Raw genomic sequence first — 21,210 nt, forward strand, 5'->3', positions numbered from 1 at the left:
ATTTTTCAGACCATTAAATGGGGTTGCGTTTCCTTCCGTTGAGAATAATCACTTGTAATTATGTCAGTAATTATTATGTCGGCTCTCAGTGGGAATCCCTTAAGCTGCATGTGCACGTTAGGCAATCTATCCCATTTCTCTCAACACCAAGAGATTTCCCCCCTAAAAACCACAGAGGTAACAGACTTCGCCTCCTCTGAAAATAATATCCTGCTATGGAAAACTCTTTTACAAGAGGTGACAGGCCAGACCAGAAAACCTTTTTGTTTTTTTTAAATTCAGCTCAGCACACTTCTGAGCATATATTTCTAGTAATAAAAAACGAAAATTAAAAAAACCCAACTCCTGTGTGACAAATGGAAAGAAAGATGGAGGATGCACCCCCAATGTGCCGTTTATCATGTGGTAAGCCTGCTTTAATTAAACTAAAGTTTTATGGGCATATTAGTGATAAACTAACCACTACAAGCAGGAATTAACTGCAGCGGAACATGCAGCACCACTGTGGCATTGGAGTGTTTTCTGTCAAGACATGATGGAAACCATGTGAGCCGGTGAGGTAAAGTCCACGCATGAGAAGAGGGACAACCTTGACCTGCCAGGTGAAGAAGTTTCTCACCTTCTTTCAGCCTACCTGCCCTTATACCCTCCAGCTCAATCCCACTCATCCTTCTTTTCCCTTTAATTTCACCAACATGGGCTTGATTGACCTTTTCGACACATCTTAAACCTGCGAGAGCAGCAGTAAAGTACGAGTGTGACAGACGGAGAAGGTCTGTTTTTCTTCAGCTGCAAATCTTAGATGAGCACAGAGAAGAAGGAAAAAGCAGAAGACATGAAAACACAGATGAGCTCCGGAGAAAAAGAAAGCTCTCGAATGATGAATTGAGGGGCGCAGCAGACGAATTCCTGCTGTTTCTCTCTAATGTGACACCATTCAGCATGTAAACCAGTGTTTTTAATGCAGCTCGGTCTCAGTGCGCACTTCCATTGGTAATGAGCTTCTGTCTTACATCCAATAAAACTCTCACAGATATCGCATTTCGAGGAATACACACATTTGCATTCATGCCGTTTGGGTTACACGTTGTCGGCCAATTTCTTCTGATCGCAGATTTATTGCAGGTCATTCAGGATTGATTATTTCATGGGAGCAGTCGTGGTTTATATCCTGCATCCACCTTCCCCGTCCCTTTCTCTCGCTCTCTCTCTTTAAGGAGATTGTCAAGTAGAGTGTTATGTCAGATTCGACCCACATCCTTCCTCCATTAGACAAATCCATTAGACACACAGCCCAGCAATGTTCCAGATGCAAATTCAAACAAGCATTACCTGCAGACCAACACACACACATATGAGGATTACTTATCTTAATAAAACACGCCAGTAAACATTTAGGAGCCTTATAAAAGCCACTATTGACATGATGTGGAGGTGCAGGTCGTTTCATCCGACTTCCCTCGTGAAATGCTGGTAATAAGACAAGCAAAACAGATCATTTTCTGCTTTCAGGGGATTCTTTTCTGTTTTCAGAGGGGCACTCCAGTGATTTGCAGATTTACTCAACAACATTGTGCCTCTCTGGGGACACAAAAGACAAGTGAGTGTGATTTAGTGATGAGACTCCACACAGATCACGGACATCTGAAACTTGTGTCTGTTCCACGTCGGTTCAAGACATGATATTTATCAGGAAAAAGGACACACATGACGTAAACGTCTGCGATATTTAAAGGCTACGGAAACCACACGGCTTTTTGAACAAAAAAAGAAGTGTTTATTCCAGAACCTTTGAGCATGATAATAAATACATGAGCACTTGGCCAACATCCTGGTGTGGTGCGCAGAGCCGACACACACACACACCCAAGCACCTAAAACCAGCTTCATCTCGGTTCAAACATTGGAAAACCTTACGCTCAGATCTCCAGATCGATGCATCTGGGTTGGTCCCTTTATGTTGTAAACTCTTAGCAGTGGGAGTGACTGCATGTGTGTGTGTGTGTGTGTGTGTGTCTGTGTGTTCTCATATGTGGAAGGCTTTGGTAGGTTTTCCCTCAAACAGTCCTGGAGCTGTATTAACAGTAGTGTATCACAGTCAACCGGCTCTAAATGTGGCTCAGTGTGTGGAAACACTTGCTGAACCAAAACTCGGTTGCAATCTAAACAGTTTCTCGCTGTCTACTACCAAACTGTAGCAGAGGTGTCGGCACAGAGCTGATGTAAAAATAAACAGTCACTCAGTTTTTTTGTTTTCCTTTTAAATAATCATCATATACATCCTGCGTGTCAATTACAAGCTATGGTGAACAGACTATAGCATGAACTGTAAAGGTAATATGTGGAACCTGTGAGAGAATGAAACAATGGATCAGAGGTTTGAATGTTTCAGTCCACAAACGTGTTTGTCCAATGCGTGCATTTTTTTTTTTTTTTTCTTGTTCTCATTCAAACGCGTCGTTTGTGTCTCAGTCTTTGTAGCCCGCCGACCCATTAGGGGTCGGCAGAGGGACAGGCTATTAAGAGGTGTGTGTGTGTGTTTATGTGTGTGTGTGTGTGTGTGGGGGGCAATGTAGGTCTCGGGGCTTAGTTGAGCGACGGAGAGCGGTCGGTGGTCCACAGCAGCTCGATGTAGGGCCACTTGGTCTGTAGGCAGCGCTTCACTGGAGTGTCGTCTGTGCGAACCATCGGGTCCTCAAAGCCCAGCACCAGAGCGGTCCCCTCCACGTACTCCACCTGAGGGCGCGGAAACACACAAATCAACACGCGGCGGACGCTCCGAAAACACATAAATTTATTCACCTCGCCTTCTTTGGAGGAGCACCTTCCCCTGAAGAGGTCAGAGGTGACACATAATGGAGATGCAAGTACACAAATCCTTCTCACAAACACGGACGAGTCAGCGGAGAGAAGCGCTGTCAGAGGGTCTGTTATTCCCATCTGCAGGCTACGGGAATGGAAATGCCATCACTGGCTTATAGGCGCCGAGCTGCCATGAGCGTGTGTGTAGGTGTGCAGCAGTTTTTGTGTGGGCACATACGTAATGCTACTTCTATAATTTCAGGTAGCAGTGTGGAAAAAAAAAAAAAAAAAAGAAGTCATTTTACATTTTACAGACTGGAAAAACGTTGACGGATGAAGAAATGGATATTCCCCAGTATGAGGTTTGCACAGAGCGGCTGATGACATCCACTGACATTCATCCATCAAACTGAGCCTGCCTAATAGGCCTGTGTTTGACCATTCATCACCGGGGGCCTGCTGACAGTGTCTGCTGGAATGACTGGGAGAAATACGAGGCTCAGCCAGGAGTTTTTAGGGATAGATGGACACGCTATTAAAGCTCGCGCATGATTTCTGTTTATTCTGGAGTGGCCGGCCGCCTCCAGCTGCGTTTGTGCACGACGGCGAAAGAGAGAGGCCAGGTAATTGGGAGAGAAGACGGAGAGGCGGAAAGGCAATCGGCATCATTAGTAACTATGAGGAAAAAAAAACGGGGCTATGAAGTGTCTCACCCTCTCCTTGTGGTTGGACTGTTTCAGTCCATTGTAGTGGTAGACGGGAAATGAGTCTGGGATTCCTGAATCCTGAAACACAGCCAGGGAGCGGAGTTAAGAAAAAAAAAAAAAAAAACCCCAAAAAACGAAAACACCCAATATGTTGTTTAAGATAGAAATAAATAATCAAAGAAGCAGAACATTTGTGAACCCAAAAAAAAAAAGTCAAAACAGTCAAATTTCTCCCTGAAACCAAAGCTAAACACGAAAAACCCCAGGTGATGGAGTTTAAGTGTACGTGTGTGTATTTGTGCAACACAAAGCCAAACTCGGATTACCACAAAAACAGCCAACACTCCAAAAATGTTTGAACAATGACAGTGAGCCAAAACACTTTGGCTTGAAGGTGTAGAAAGCTAATAGTGTGCGTTGTCTACGAGCGTGTCCAGCTTCTCGTGTTTATATGCCTATATATGAAACTCTAACCCTCGCCTCAATCCCACGTGTGTCTGAGTGTGTGTGTGTCCAGTTGGCTAATGGCGGTATAATTTCTTTGCGGCTCGGGGCCATTCCTCTGGCGAGTCCCTAAAGCCCTGATCACTTTAACACAGTTCCCTTCTATCTCCCCCTCCGTCTGCCTCATAAAAGCATCTTACCGCTCTCCCTAAACTTCTCGGTAAAGTAACATCATATGATGGTGAACACACACACGCACACGTTCCACACGGGACACCACAGGAATGTTTTGGCGTAAAATCCTTTGATTCGTTACAACAGAATTTGGTTTATGCTCGGGAAATCGACATTAGTGTCACCCGCGTGTGTGTACACAACTTCCCCACATGTTTCGACTCCGATATGGTTTTGTTTTTGACGAGTGGAAGGTTTTCGTCATACGGTGTGTGGAGGTGGGTTTTTTACTTCAGACACACACACACACACACACATACCTGATCGGGGAAGAACTCCATCAGGAATGGGCCCAGGAGGATTATTCCCAAGCTTTCTGGATCGAGCTTACTCTTAACCAGGCTGACACTGAAAAGTCACGGGAAGCAGGGATGAGAAGGAAACAAAAACAAGCAGATAAAAGCAAACACAGATATGAAGGAATTAAAAATAACAACAACACACACACATAAATCAAAAACAAGCAGAGAAGCAACAATTGGCAAGAAAAATCCATGAGGAAAACGCAAAACTTTACATTTTACACAACTTTACAGCCAAACGTGAAATAAGATGCATGTCTGTGTGAGCGTGTACAGGTTTTCATGAATACTGTGGTTCAACTAAGTAGACCTCTTTCCAGACATTCCTACATGTTGGATCAGTGTTATTATTCTTGAGTGATTAAAAAAAAAAAGGAATCTGGTTAGATTTCCCTTTTAAGGCAGAGTGGAGAGAACTGAGTGTTATAACCCAGAAATAGAGGCAAGACAATGATTATTTAACCATCTGCAGAATTTTACAAACAGACGTGAAACAAGATGGCATGTAGGAACTGCTGAAATGTCATGTCGACATGCTACTCGCTGTACTTTATACCAGATGGAGATTGAGATAAAATTCCCCTCGTCACAGCAATCAATACAATCTTCTATGGGCAAGTGATTATGAGTGAAAGGGTTAGGGGCGTTTGTGGGGTTTTTGTTCTGAACACGTCATTTTCTAATACTGGATATGACATAATGGTGCACGATGGTAATACATTAAACACACCACTTTTATTCAATGACGTCAGCTCTGTTGAACGTTTCAGTCAAAACTACACTTTGACTTTCACGAGATGTACACAGAAAGCGGATTATTCGGTAGATGCGTCACGAAAACTAAATATCCGCCCCTGATTTCAACATTAAATCAATAAAGTAGAATACAGAGAGCCATGAAAAGTTGGAAAAATGCTCTTTATGCTATTCAGGTTCCCTTGTCCCAAAGACAGATTTTTATGATATATGCTTCAAAATAAAATCTGTGCTCCAACAAGATTGTCACAATTTGTAGAAAAACACATTAAATGCCTGTAGAAAAGAATAATCCATCATGTTTCAGCTTTGTGATAATAAATAACCATAGTGAGCATTACACAGCAGAGTCTTGGGACCTTACATAGAGCTGCGAACAACCAAAGTCTGTCAACCACAAATGATTGCAGCTGACCGTCATAGGTCTCAGGGTGAATGTAGAAACTGAAGTAGCAGGAAAATGACACTCTTTAACTGTTAGACACATTTATTGAATCGTTTGTCCTGTGAATAAAAAAGGGTGCTTTTAAATTTTCTTTACACATGTAGAAATCCCTGGAACCTCAACTTCAAAAAAAAAAAAAGCCCTTTCTATTGTTGTGTGGTAAGGAATGAGTCTTGCCTCTGTGCACTGGGAGTCTCCCCACAGTTTGCCGTGTTTTGTTGTGATCTATCGGCCATCTGGGGATCTGTGGACCAGATCAGTGGTCCAGTTATTTGGCAGGGCTCACGGCCATAGCATTTAGGGTTTACGGTTGCTCCGAGGAGAACGTGCTTCTGTTTGAAGCGGCTCTTTAAAGCATTTCCTCAATCTCTCAGTCTGTCTTCCTGCTGTTAATGATCTCTCCCTTTAAGCCTCAGTTTCGGACTTTTTCTTTCTTTCTTTCTCAGCTTTTATAGTGGTCCCTCTCTCTCTACTCTTACTTTATAGTAGCCTGTGGTGAAACATGAGCACGGGGTGCTGACCTGGCCGGGCCGTGACTTATAAGTCAGAACTTTAGAAGCTCTACAGGTGCCTCATGCATACGAACACACACCCACACACGCAGCCATGCACGCACACACACACACACACACACAACCTTGAACAACATGCAAGCACTTACTACTCCGGCTCCGAGACAAGGTCAAGAGCTTTCATCACATCTTCCAGCAGAGATTCTGGGATGAAGCCATTATCTAGAGAAAGAGAGAGGCAGAAAAACACGTAAAGAAAAAACTGGCTGACCCTCAACAAAACATAAAAAACAGACTTTAATTGAAAACCAGAGAAGTCCTTCGCGTACACACATATGGCACAAGAACTATTTACATCATGGGCCTTGGGCGATGAACTCATCTGACATGGTTTACACACACACACACACACACACACACACACACACACACACACACACACACACACACACACACACACACACACACACACACACACACACACACACACACACACACACACACACACACACACACACACACACACACACACACACACACACACACACACACACACACACACACACACACACACACCTCGCCTGTCCTCTCTGACCTACATTCCTTGACCATGATGATTGCTTTACCTGAGAGAAGCTTTAAACACTAACATGTGTTTTAGTCAGCTTTGTCTGGCCGGGCACACGCAGTTTGTGTCATTTAAACGCCGGCATGCGAGCATGTGTGGTCTGTTGTTTAGATACATACAGAAAAGCCCTGAGTGCGTTGTGAAGAAGACGAACTGAGAAGCCGGTTGCTTGTTCGCTCTCAAGCAACTCAACCTTGCCTTTTGGAAGCCAGACGTTATTCTTGTAAAGTGATAATTGACGGTGTGACAGCAAATACAGAGGGCACACGCACGCACGCACGCACGCACATGAACATAAAACACAACACACAAACGTTGACAAACAATTCATGAAGAACATGCTGAGGTAGTGGCTTTCTGAGAGTGTATATTTTGTGAGTCACTACAGTGTGTATGAATCCATCTGGAGCCTTTTTTTCCACAGCGCAGGGAACCCAGCTGACTCACATTGTGACAAAGACAGATTTATGACTGTTGTATACTGCATGTGTTGTGTACAGTATATTCTTGCAAGATTGTATATGTTCAGGTCTGTGGGTGCACCCACTTCAACCAACGTGTGTGTGTGTGTGCAAAGAAAAATCCATATGGTACGCAGGATGTCCGGGGAGATGGTGGCAGAAATGGATTTGACGACAAAGTGGTGGTGTGTCTAAAATGAGGAAATAATCGGATAACAACCATGTTTACATAATTGTTGACATCGGAGCAGCTGACACTTCTCTCTACTGGTGCGGTTTATATCCTGGGAATATTGCACACCAAAAGTGCTCCATAAATCAGGACATGTTCTTGCAAACCCAACAGTGAATGATGGGAGTTCACAGGGACACAGAGCTGTATAAATATGAGGGCATGAAACCGACACTTCACCGTTTCCCATCTGAACACTCTCCAGCTCTAAGTGATGGTAACATCGTGCAGCACCGTGTCTGGAGAGCGACTCCCGACGCCTCTTCCCTCTCTCTCGTAATGTCATGTTTTTCCTCTCTGCTTGGATACGAGTGTGAAAACTAAATGTTTCATTTCAGTGCTTTTCCGTCTCTTCAAGTGCTCTGAAGCATCTCACACAGATTCATTTCCTGTCACACAGCAAACTATCATTACTATAGTTTTTGTACTGTCTCTGTGTCATGCTGTCCTTCCATCGCCTTTTTACCCCCAACCACCTGGAAGCGGCAGGAAAGGAGGTTTAGCGAAATGAGGACGAGGAGGAAGAAGTCGATTCAGGTTGACTCAGCTGTTAGAGGATCTGAACCCGCTAACCTAAACAACAACAGACAAGATGATGGGACAGAAACAGATGCTTGTTCTCCGGACAGAAGAAAAGAAGAAGGCAAGAGCAACAGAGAAGAAGAGGAAGAAAGAGAGAGAGCTGGAAGTTTGAAATGCAACTGGGAAGAAAGTGGGTCAGGGCATTGTTTCCTCTGTTTGTGTGTAAAAGTTTGGAATAATTAAAAGACATCTGTGTGCCAGGATTTTCATGTAGCTGGTGTTCCAGAGTTTGTCTGTAAATCTGTACAACAGGAAGGAGAAGGGCGAAAGATAATCATGTGTGCGCGATGAAAGCACTTTCTGTTTATTACCTTCGGGATCAAATGACTGGAATACCCTCCTGGCCTGTTCTGACGGAGACTCTGGGCCTACAAGTGACATCTCCTGTTGAAAGACCGAAAGGAAGAAGAGAAACATTGTCATGTATTCACGATAACACAATGATGCAAAATCTTAAGGTCACTCCACAAATATTAGGGTCTGAACTCTGAAGACGGGAGGGGATAGCAACGAGAGGAGCTGAGGACTTGAGATCACATTACAGGAGAATGTAGGTTCATCGGCGCTGAAACATCAGAACAGCTGTGTGGAGGATGAAGGGACGAGACGATCATCTGCTGACCACCAACAGATTGTGATTGGTCTTGCCAAAATTGAGCAGCACCAATGTGCCGCAATCTCCTGCAATACGAGTACGCACGGCCAACACAGCGCCACAAACACCAGTGGGTGTGATGCACAGCCCAACACGGTGCATGCGTGCGAGTATAATGTGTGTGTTTGTGTGTGATCTTAAGGACTGCTGTAATCACAAGAGTCCACGAGGTTATTAACTGATCTGCTGAGAAAATCTGATGTCTTGTTTGCACCCTAAAAACAAAATAAAGTCTTACGTAGCCATTCAGTGATTAATGGCGAGTGCTGCAGTGTTCTACAGTGTTTGCTGGCTATGTTTACAATGAGCACTGTTAATAGATAGAAATAGACACGGACTCACAAAATGGGCTTTCATTGCACATGATTAAAGCTGCACGGCTTTCCTCGACTTGAAGCGTTTTGATGGCCTGAGTGCAAAGTAATGCGTGCAAGATCAACAGTATCTAAAGTGTTAGCTTTTTGGTATGTATACACATTTTCAGTAGAGTTAGAAAAAAAACCCTGCCAATTGCATGCAATGACAAGTGAGGTGTGCAGAAGTGATAGCGCCAGCTTGCTTTTGGCAAACTGAACCTCTCATACTTTAAACCCAAAGAGCTGCCACTGATCTCAGAGGATAGAAAGATCTTCTCATGCGTTGCCTTATCTGGCTTAAAAACATCATTTGATATTTTTAAACTCGGTGTCAGATCTTGCCCGGAGCTCAGAGCGAGTGTAAAGGCTGAAAACCCATCAGCCCCTGATAAGCAATGCCGAAAGCAAACACTGATAAGGAGTGCAAGGGCAAGTGTCATTTCCTTGAAAATATTTTGCATGAATAGGCAGCTAGGAGAAGGAAAAAAAAAAATATCACGGAAGATTTTCTAAGATTAAGTAAAATATGCTATGTCTCGAACAGAAGATTTTTAATCTTAAAATGTTTACGTACACAGGCAAACGCAAGCATATACAAAAAGGTTAGGCAACAGTCGAATCACTGGACAAACACAATGTTTTGGGAGAGCAAATGAACCCTGCTCATCTCTTTTAGCTCGCCTTTATTAAATCTTGAGCCTCAGATCCACACAGGCTGCTCACATTTCACGGTCCACTTATTACTGTACTCTGGGAGAAAAGGGAGAGGGGGTTCAGGGGGACACATCAAGAAGAGATGACTCCCAGCTGCAGCCTCTTCGGATGCAAAGAAAAACAGTCACACACTCGCCAACAGGCACTCACACACGCTTCTGTCACATAAACTATAGCAAGGGGCCTGATGTGTTAACATTACTGGCTCCATAAATCCGACACTAGATTTGTCACGAGCGAGATATGTCTGTGTTTCACTTACGAGGGTCGACAAGGAATCCCGCGGGGAGGATGTGAGCAAAAAGTTCATTCGCCGTTGACTAAAATCTCTGCATCAAGAAACATGAACTGCTTTGTCAAACTGCTGTGTGCAGTGTTTTCTCGAAGAGATGAGAGACTTAATTAATGTTAGGCAGCAGCATGAAGTCAGAGATACCTCCTCAGCTGAAGCCAAGTTAATATGGTTTAATATCGTTACAGATGGACACATTCAATGTGGATCATCCGATTGTAGCGTAGCAACAATTGGGGAAAGCTGTGTGTTGGTACTGTGTAAAGTATCTGTTTTAATCTCACCAATGTGGGCAGATGGAACTGGACGGAAAAGACCATGACTCATGAGACCATAATATGGTGCATACACACAGATGCATCATGGCAGCAGGAATTACGTGATTGTGTGTGTGATGACAAGTCTGCATGGCCGCCTTTGATCTGTGTTTTATTAGAGGCCCGAGGAAGATGCTGCTGAGTTGGAAAACATGCCGTGTAGCTGTCGCACTCAGCGGGGAGGCGTGCGTAAGTGTACGTTTGTGCGCACTCAAACCCACTGTGTTTTGTGTGAGAGACGGCCTCGTACAACAGTGAGGCCTGTGACCAAAACAAACACATTTTTAAGCTGTGGCATTGGACGTGCAAGGACACAGTGAAATGACACTGTGCACCATGCTGAAGCCAGGTTTTCATACGCATAGCTTATAAAAATCAAGGAGCGCATTCCAAACTCTGCAGCCTGGACCTTTTTGTCTTGACCTCTACGAGAGCAACCACAAGCTACCTGGAAGGACCAAAGCAAAAACAACACACAAAACACCCCAAGAGCCTGAATATTCAGTGTAACGAAGACCATTTGCTCTTGGAAAAACTGGAAGTGGTGCAGTAAAATCCTTGACACTTACTTTAAATGACCGAAAGCAGGACTGTCTTTTGATTTAGGTTACAGATTTAGGCTTGTTCCAAACCATAACATATATACGGCCCTATAGATTAGATGTGGGATATCGCACTTTATTATCAGACCAGGTTTCCTGCATCGTACGCTCCAAGATAAAGCACAAAGCTTGGCTGACACATGTATGCAGACCTGAACCTCCACCTCTCTTCATCTGCACTTTTGTTAAACTCTGCTCACCAGACTGAGAGTCTCTTGTAGGTTGACAAGTCATGCCCTACAGGCCCTCTCCCTCTTTCCTTCTTTCCCTTGTCCAATTTACCCCTTTTTTCACCTCCGTGTTCCTGAGCAGAGTGGGTACTCCAGTTCTGGAGTATTTCCTTCCCCTCCCAGTCTGACTTTTTGTTCCATTCTTCCTCGTGCTTTTCAGCCTTTATCTCCACATGCAGGTAGCTACTTCAGGTAAGATGGACAGGCATAGCACTTTACTACAGTCGCCCTTTTCTTTTTCTCCGGCCTACGTAAAGAGCTATTGTGCCTACTGAGAGGCTCTGAGTGGCCACAGAGTGCGTCTGGAGGGATCGGTTACCAAACAACAAAGCAGAGGTCCCGGACAGTGTCTCCTGCCTTGTTCCTAGCAGGTACCGACAGCCTTGCTACATGACAGGCGGAGGAGAAAGACACCGTGTGCGGTGTGCCCTTGAATGGACTTATTTAGTCAGTTCACCTTAACGAGCCAGTGGCCCAAAAGCTCATTCTCTCATAAAAAACTAATAAAATAAAGAAAAACAATGGGGAATCTTTCTGTCTTATGAAATAATACATGAATACAGTTTTCCGTTTCAGTTTTGTGTGTTTTTCACATGTTGAAAGTGAGGACAGAATCGTGATATATTACAACTGTCCTTGATGAGCAAAAGTGCGTCTCACTAGAAAAGAGACGAGACACCAGAGAGCAGTTACACAGCGAAAAGATGGGTCTCATAACCGAAACCAACACCCAGGGGGAAAGGAAGAATAATGCAGCGCGCACACACACACTGACAAAGATGGCCTTTTATGCAAGTACAATGGCCTTTGGTCTGACCTGTCACGGATTATTAATGACTGTTAATGTACACCGCTTTGTTATTTTGTGTTTGCGGGTGGCCCGCACCCACGGATCATGTGAAAATCGGAAAGTAATCCTGTTTAATGGAGGTAATTCAGAGCGCCTGTAGACTGCTTTTATATTACAATGTTATAAAATGCATCATTTTTTTTGTACATCATTAAGAACCCAGTACTAATTTGTGTTGATATAACTGTGATGTTGAGATTAGTAATGGTGAGAGGAAATTGACCCCCCCCCCCCCCCCCGACACAAACACACATTCTTTTCACTTTATACCAAGCCGAACTCTATTTGCATATGCAGCGTTTGTGTATTCATATATCTATATATTTTTCTTATACATTTGATTGTTTCCCAACCTTATTTGTACTATTCTTAAAATGTTTGCAGTTTTACATTTGTTGCATGGCGGGAGGTGAGACACAAGCTTTGATTTCCTGCTGAAAACTGTTGTTTATCTGCTGTACACATGCCAAATATCTTGAATCTTTTTTTTTTTAGATGTACAAATACAGTCTTCTTTATATTTTCCAATATACTTGCAACTACACTAACAATAAATCATTTGCCATCACTTTTGCTATATTATGAAATATCATTACTGAACCTGTGGCACGTCTGGGCTTCAAGAAAACAAACACTCTGAATAAATCTGAAGTGAAGGTCCCAGATGAGTTACACAAACTGCAGAAGAACATGTGATGGCGCTGAAATAAATGTGCATTGTTATATTATGATAATGAACCCAAATCATACTTGTCACTTCAAGCTGGGTAAGGTACTGGCGAAGGTGGTGGAGTGACAGTGATTATCTCCATAAAGCCTGGGTGAGTGGAACTCACCGACAGTAAATGTGTCTACACACCAGTTCCTGCTCCTCACAAGCCTTGAAGGACTTTCGGTGAAAGTACAAACAGAAGCCACACTCTTAAGGGACATGGAGCGCCATGACGGCTGCTCTTTCTTCTAGTAAATCACTGACCCTGAGCATGACTACTGTACACATACACACACACACGTAACTCCCTGGAGGAGCTCGGATACAGCCTGTGAACCTCATCACTCAGTGAGGGCAGAGAAAGAGTGATGAGAAATGTCACAGGAGGATCACGTCCCCCCCCACCCCACAACCTCTTTTCCTGAGTAACCACCACACGGCTCTTTAAAGCGCATCCTTCCTCTTGACTTCCTTTCTTCCTCTTTCCTTCCCATGAGGGACCAATAATCTGAAGAGGTAGACTGAGGTTGGCTGGTGTATCCTTCACTTGGGTAACCGACCTACTGTACACCAGGGTGGATAGAAACTTCAAAGACAACGGGGGGGGGGGGGGGGTGAGGAATCCTTTTTTAAACCTACAACATGTCTCATCAATCATGTCCCTTTGACCATCTATCTCCTATCCTTTCTCCCCTTCAACTGTTTAGAAACTCTTGTCCAAAACCAGATCCCCTTACATGCCATTATACACACTCAGCCTCTTTTTTTTCCACATACGCATAATACATAGTACATTAATACAACAGAGGACAAAGTGTGTGTGTTGCGGGGGGTGTTGTGGGTAAGGATTAAAAAAAAAAACAAAAAAAAAAAAACAAAGGCAAAAAGGCCTTTGTGTAGGTAGATTAGATAAAAACACTAATGCTATTAAGCTGATGGCCTGAAAGCCAGAGTCACACACTGACAGCCACTCAGGGGAAAACACACCCGTCCCCAGTGGCAGGAAGAAGGAGCCACCGACACATCAGAGGGGCGGATCAGGTTTTCTGCTTTTGTGAGCACGGCTCCATATCGGAGTTAAAAGCCACATTTCCAGGTAGTGCGTAATTTTGTTTCACAAAGGTTTAAAAAATGTGTCCTGAAACATAGATTCCTTGAAACATAGAAAAGAATCGCAGAGAGTGAGTACAAACAAAAAGCCCTTGCTTTATGTTTTCCCTTTTCAGCTGGGGTTCAAAGTCGTAGGACGTCTTACTTCTGGCTCAGTGTGGCGTCAGCTGTGTACGTCAGCAGAGATGCATGTGTGTTTTTCAATGCGTTTACAGGCACCAGATGAAAATACATCCAGATGAAAACATTGGGAGTCACATTCCGTACAAGAAACTTTTTTACCTGAAACCACGCACACGCAATAATCAGGATTCGGTTTCATGTGTTCTAGAACGCGTGTGTGTCCAACCATGTGTGTGTATGTATATGTGAACATGCCACTAGCGCTGGGGGAGTTGGGAGCAATTGGTAATTCATCAGCGTCGGCTTGACGACTGACTTTGGATCATCACTAAGACAACATATGATCTACTCCCATGGCCGGCTTGAGCTTTATTCACTCATGTAACTGAGCTTTTAGTCAATGCTATCTTGAGGGTGTGGCATTACGACGGAGATGATTGCCTGGGATTTTTTTCCACTTCTCTGGTGCCATTTTCTCAATAGCAGGGAAAATCGATTTGCAACAACTGAAACTGCGAGCCTTGGTGAACAGGCTCTGGTGATGTAGTATATTATGTTAACTGATTGAGATGATAACCGTGCTTGAGTGAGTAAACCACAGTTAAATCAGAATACAACCCGTAGCCAAAGGTTTTTCTTAAAGTTAAAGAAGAAAATAGGTTGTACATTCTCTATTCTGTGTCTTGTGCATCCGTGCATGGATGTTCATAACTGTAAATTTCAGTGAATGCTGCAGGAAAAAGGTCTATCGGCACTTTTCAAGGAACCGTGGAAAATTATTAGAACTTCCCTGTTGTAAAATTGTAAATAACACAGTTCCAGACAATCTGCTAACCTGTCGAGTGTCCCAGATGTGATTTTCTACTCATCGGTGTAGCTGTAGCAATTTGTGAGATATAAAGTAAACAGATGGGAAATAAGCTAGTTCCTTAAGTTGTGTTTCTTCCAACGTCATACAAAAAACATGCAGCAGTACAGGGACAAAGCTGGATTTGTAATCATGAGTGGAAGCTCTCATTTGAGTGGAAGTGAAGAGGTGCACTTCATTTTCATGCATTATGTACAACACATTGTTTAGTTAAATGGCTGAGAAACTAATGCTGCATGTTTTCGTGTGTGGGAAAACGAGACGACAGACGACAACTGTGTACATTTGGATTTGTCAAGTTCTTTCTTGGAAACTCTGGATATTTTCTCCCTTCATAGGTGAAACACTAAGAAACAGCACTGACCATATACGACTATCTCCTGCACAATTTCCCCCCCTCCCCTTTTCTGTTCCTTCACATTGTTATTTGACCCACACTATATTAAATCCATTAAGCACCTACCGTACTTTGTTTTTTTTTTCCAACCTGTTGAAGAGATAGGCTTATGTTACCTCCTATGTGTCTGTGTGTGTGAAATATGTGTCGGCTCTGGTATGGATCAGCGTATTGAACTTGCCTTGGTGAAAAATACAGAGAGGTGAGTTTCACTGCCAAGGATCCAAATAGGGAACTTTGGAGACTTGAGGAATGTCCCAACCTAAAACACACATAGACAAAAAAAAAGAAAAAAGAAAAAGAAATGCTCAACAGCCAAAACAATATTTTCAACAGGCGTTGTGAAATGCACTCCATATCTCTGTATGTAAGCAAATTTCCAAACCAATGACTTTGATTTGCAGCTTGCAAAAATGATAAATATTGATAAAACGGAAACTCCAACACTAATAAGTAACTTAATCTAACGACAAATTTTCATTAACTCCCATAATACAAGCGTCGACTTGAAAGCCTGTTTTAATAGGATCCCTTTGTAAAAGACACTCACATAAACAGTTTGAGTCGATCTCTGAAAAGCGTCTTAAGGATCTTTTGGTTGCTTGTGAAACCGCCTTCTTGCCATCAACCAATTTACGGAGTTCATGGGTCAACTTCAGCTTTTTTTTTTTTTTTTAACCCTTTCTTGTGTAGGCAATTGTGTAATCAATTTGTAACGCCTGTGTGTCTTAGTAAATCCCCCCCCCCCCAAAAAAATAAAATAAATAAACAATATATATATATATATAAATACGTGGGGATTGTGCCGTTTAAACATATTTTCACATGGGAGTTTTGGAGACTGTAAATGTCCCACATTTCCATGTTAAAAAAAACTAAAACAAAACAAGACCGCTTGTTTATTTATTAGTAGTACTTGCTCCCCTCTCAGTTTATGCAAGGGATATCCACACCATATACACTGTTAAGAGTTTATTAAAATACCCTCAAACACGTACACAGACACACTTGTATACACACAAACTCAACAACTGGTGCGCCCTTTGTTTGCACATTTGAAAGATGTTGTGAGGATGTGTATATGTCTGTACCTTGCAGTAGCGGAGTGATTCCATGAGCGTGAGGAAGCCGACAGATGCTTGTTTATGAATTCCATGGAGTTCTACATGAAACGGACGGAGAAAAGAACCCGGAATAAAATATGAACATTACTCAAATGAAACAGGCAAAGGCTTTTTTTTTTTTGCAATATTGTGAACTTTAGGAATGCCAGGGCTCGAGGGAATATGACTAAAATTTAGGACTACCAATAGCAACATCTTACTCATGCCAGAACACTCTCGGTCTCCATCCCATACATTAGAGACAGCATGGCCGCTTACGAGGAGATTCACAAGGCTCTGACTGCATGAGATAGAAAGAAAGACATCAAGAGTAAAATGGAGAGAAAATACAAGATATCCTACATGAAACACTATTACAGAAATATGTCCTCTCATAAATCATTGGCAGACTGTAAGTGTTACAGGCAGCGATGTGTAGTTCTACCTTCCATGGCCGTGCACAGGATCTATAAGAGGCTCCATCGTATCCTGAATCTCATTCTTTATATTCTCAATGCCCTAAACAGAGAGGACCAGAAGAAAACAAAGTCTCAGGTTTATTCTATGGAAATAAACACCGATGCAAGGATTTGAGAACGTGCTAAAACTATAACTATAAAGTTAAGCAAAGTTACTTTCCAACTGTTATTAGAGGTATGCTCTACTTAATATTCAAATGTTTCCTCTCAAATCCCTTCAGTTCTTTACCTTAGTGAGGATGACCGAGTAAAGAAAAAGCAAGACTCCACAGCACCCTCTCCAGGTGTGGTAGAGAGACAGCACCTCTTCTCTGAGATCGGACACTGACATGACGGTTCGCTTGCTGCAGGGTTGAAACAAACATAAGGACAACTTGAGAAACTCAAAAATTAAATTTACAAGCTTTATCTGGTCACAATCAAAATAATGATTGCAATAGCATTGCCTATAATGGCTGCAGCCCTGTGACGGGTTGGCGACCTGTCGAGGGTTTACCTCGCCCATAGTTAAGATGGTTTGGCTCCAGTAAGCCTTGATCTTGAAAAGGATTAAGGAGTATAGAAGATGGATGGATGAATTGATAACAGCAGGATGCACTTTTATAACAGGGCAGAACTCAACAGAATGCATATGGGAATAAAAAAAAAAAAAAAAAAAAAAAAGTTAAAAGCCACATTCCTCTTGAGCTCAACCTTGGAAAGCTTGCTCGTCCCGCTTCCTGTCTTAGTTGCCCTCCATTTCCACATTGTGAGTCAGCGCTACTTTTTTGCTGACTGAAAACTCACCTGCCAACGCACGGTGTGATGGAACCTCAACATTAGTCTGACAAACGTGACCTTGCATTCGATAAGCTTGTGTGTGTGTGATGGACACTATACAAGTATGAAAAGTTACTGAGGTTTTTTTTTTTTTTTTTAAATTCAGTAATTGGTCCAAGTACCGAATCAGCAAACTGTGAGCAAAGTCAAACAGCTGATCAAACGTTAACGCTAACTCTTTCAGATGAGGTGAATCAAACATCATACTTCACCCAACCTGTGACACTACACAGGCTTACTTGAAGTCAACAATGAAGGTAATGAGTATAGAGAAGGCGTTATATCTTGGCCAGAATATTTAGAGCCACTTACTGAAGAACACTGTGAAATCGCTCAAAGCCAAGATCTTCAACAGCCAACGCAGCTAGGTACAACAAAAAAACACATCAATACCTTACTATCAAAGCACGACACAGCAAAATCACAAAGCATCCAAATGTTAGTCAGACAACGTTTCCAACTTTAGCATATAATCCTAAAAACAAGGCTTTATTGAGTGGCTGAATGTCAACAAGTATGCACTATTGAGGGGTACCGTAAGACTCACTGGGTTGCTGTTCTTGCGATGGCTGGCTGCTCTCTGGCTTTGGCACGTCCTGTGTTTGCGAAGGTGACTGCGTCTGTGTGTTGGTTTGTGTGCTGGTGTGTGGGCTCTGCCCTTTGGCCCAGGTCACCAGGCAGAACCTTGTGGAGGGGCTGGAGCACGCGGACTCCAGGATTTCACTCAAGGTTGAACACAGGGCTGCTTTCTGGTCCTCCTCTAAGAGATGAATGTATGAAAAATTAATTTTACAGACAAATACCACTAGATTTCGTAAGGCAAGAGCAATGAGTGATGGCTTTCGAGAATTTACCTGACATCTGTCTCCAGTTGGAGCTTTCACGATGAAAGAGAACATTCTTCAAAAGGAAAGCCTGAAAAGACAAAGTTATCCTCAATAGCTAGATGAAAATATTAAATGGTGATGCAGTTCCTGTAATCACAGACAATACTTTTAGACGTATTTTCTAGTATATGATCAACCTTCGTTGAGCAACTAATATGATAAATACATGTCCAAACTTCTACTTTGGTATATGCTGGACGCCCCGTTTGATTTTCTTAGACATCTTTCATCTGCACCCTTTTAAGACTTTGATTTGAAAGAGTCAAAGCTCAACTAAAACTTGGAGCAAGACCGACTTTTCAAACCATCGCTTTGCAGGGTGTTGCTTTGCATGAAATGTTTGGGAATAAGGCATTTACACTTCCAGAACTGTGTAACACAAGCAGCAAAACTTTGTCAGGTATCAATAAACCTCTCGTTTACAAAGACATCTTAAGACTAATAGATTTCGATGCACCAATAACATTATAAGGGTGTTAAACAAAGCCATACCTGAACAGGAGCAATGACAGCACATGGCCCTCCTTCAAACTGCTCCAATGCTGTGTGCTCATTCTCACTAAAAACAAACCCTGTAATAAAAACAATGAAAAAGTGTCAACGGAGGACATGAAATAGACAAACAAAAGCATGCATCAAAAGCAAAACAAAGCAAGTTTACTTATATTGCACCTTTCAGACACAAGGCAATCCACAGTGCTTTACAAGGAAATACAATAGAACAAGAAAAGCATAATGAATGAACTAAAACCTTTAATAAGATAAAGATAATACAATAAGTAAAATCTATTGTTTATTGCAAAACATGAGGAAGTAATAGTGTTTTAAGGCCTGACTGAAAATAATTGAGTGTGCCAGTGGGTTCAAGAAGTATGTTCTACATTTGAGGAGCATAGGAATGTAAAGCTGCTTCAACTTGTTTCTTCCGACTCTGGAAACATTAAGTAAACCTCTTCATGAGGACCTTGCGAATCTGGTGGTAACATGTTGTACAAGTAAGTCAGAAATATTTAGGCGCAATACTATTCAAAGCTTTAGACATCGGAGCTCAGGTGTAAGATATTCCATCTCCTTTGTGATGGTGAGAACTCCAGCTGCAGCAGTGTACAGATTTTTCGAGGAGATGGAGGTCCACTGATTACACTCAGGCCAAGCATGTAGCTGTGTCTTAAAGCAAATTAAATCTGGTCAAATGGACTTGATCATATATCTTGAATGATGATTCATCAGTACATGCTGTTGACCTGATTCAATTTGCTTTACTGCCTCCTCCCTGGACAAATGAGAGTATACATAGACATGTAGTTGTGCAGTTTATATTTTATACATATACATACAAGTGCACTGCCGCCTGGGAGTGAAATATCATATGTCAAATCAAGGCAAACACAAATGGCACATACCTTGTGTCCATCTACGGAAGATGGAAGCTGACACGACTCCACCTGAGGGTCTACTCCAAACCAAATCAAGCACCTCTTTATTTAACTCCGACATGTTAGCATTCAGTTTTGGGGAAACCACCAAGCCCCCCTCCGCCTCGTCCTCCTCAGTCCGACAGCCACGTGGGGACGCAGGTATCTGTTGATCTCTGTCGACAGTCCACTTCTGAAGGCAGGTGCAGCCCGCGGCATTGGCCACAGGCTCGCTGGGTTTCGGAGAGCAGGCTCACGCTAGTGGTTGGCAGCAAACTGGCGCGTAGGAAAGACATCAACGTAGCCAAACCAGCCTTCCCATGTGATGGGACAAAAAAAAAAGAAAGAAAGAAAATAGACATGAGCATAGAAAGGACAACAGTTTATATCCGAGGCAACGGCAGCACGTTAGAAACGATCCTGCCTTATCAGCAGTGTTCAACGTTGGTTGGGCGACAAGCTAAGAAAGCTAACGGTCGCTTTACGGCTACAAAAGACAGCTAACAGTGTAATTGTACACACCGGGGTGGCGTGTGGTTGTTTTAGGGCTACTATATTACACTGTTACGCAGAGACTTCTGCGCTGATCACAGACCGTAAGAAGTGAGCTGACTTTCTCATGCCAGCGGTTAGCGTTAGCATTCCCACTAGCAGCTAATCTTTCATTGCTTTGTCATTCAATTATTTCACAGACCGTAGGGCCGCATGGACACAATGTCGGACCGCGTAACTCGTCGATATCTATATATTAGTTGGCTTTGCTTACCTTTATAAACAGTCGACTACCGGAACGCAGGAGTGAAGATGGTTTTTGGTAGATATTAGCCGTCAGCCGAGTCTGTCATTCGTTTATTTACAACAAATTGCCGAAAAAAACTGTACGCACAAATGACGTGACTCCCCATTGGTTTGAATTCAGAGAGTTCCAGACACGTCATTGGCTATGGCTGCAGATGGTCATATAATTGGTCAGTCACCCCATCAATCACAAGGAACACCCGCCCAAATGTAGATATTTTGAGCAATTAGTGACTTAGAAATTCAAAACGTGTGCTTGTGTAAAAGTGCACGTTTATCTTGATTTATTTTATCACACGTATATTTAAAATGAACTATTTGTTCAAATTTGATATTATATCTGATAATAGCCTGTGTTTCGATGTGGTTCATTGCGCG

At 42.7% G+C, this 21,210-nt stretch overlaps 1 protein-coding gene across 2 annotated transcripts; it reads right to left on the reverse strand.

The window, feature by feature from the left end:
* Positions 1-1,760: 1,760 nt before the first annotated feature.
* mindy3 (MINDY lysine 48 deubiquitinase 3) lies at positions 1,761-20,882 on the reverse strand. 2 transcript variants are annotated; one of them, XM_080501649.1, is made up of 16 exons: positions 20,801-20,882; positions 20,023-20,348; positions 19,112-19,191; positions 18,587-18,647; positions 18,280-18,492; positions 18,045-18,096; positions 17,143-17,257; positions 16,880-16,953; positions 16,656-16,735; positions 16,423-16,493; positions 15,513-15,593; positions 8,417-8,489; positions 6,352-6,424; positions 4,448-4,535; positions 3,516-3,587; positions 1,761-2,736 (listed from the first exon to the last, which is right to left on the reverse strand). In XM_080501649.1, the coding sequence occupies exons 2-16, from the start codon at positions 20,114-20,116 to the stop codon at positions 2,587-2,589; spliced, it is 1,377 nt and encodes a 458-aa protein (XP_080357775.1). In that variant the 5' UTR covers positions 20,117-20,348; positions 20,801-20,882; the 3' UTR covers positions 1,761-2,586. The 2 variants fall into 2 exon arrangements, with proteins under 2 accessions (XP_080357775.1, XP_080357776.1); XM_080501650.1 differs by lacking the exon at positions 20,801-20,882 and adding an exon at positions 19,864-19,892 and having other exon boundaries at positions 20,023-20,101.
* Positions 20,883-21,210: the final 328 nt, after the last annotated feature.

The sequence above is a fragment of the Blennius ocellaris genome (genome assembly GCF_963422515.1).
Source record: "Blennius ocellaris genome assembly, chromosome: 8".
Classification (NCBI taxonomy): Eukaryota; Metazoa; Chordata; class Actinopteri; order Blenniiformes; family Blenniidae; genus Blennius; species Blennius ocellaris.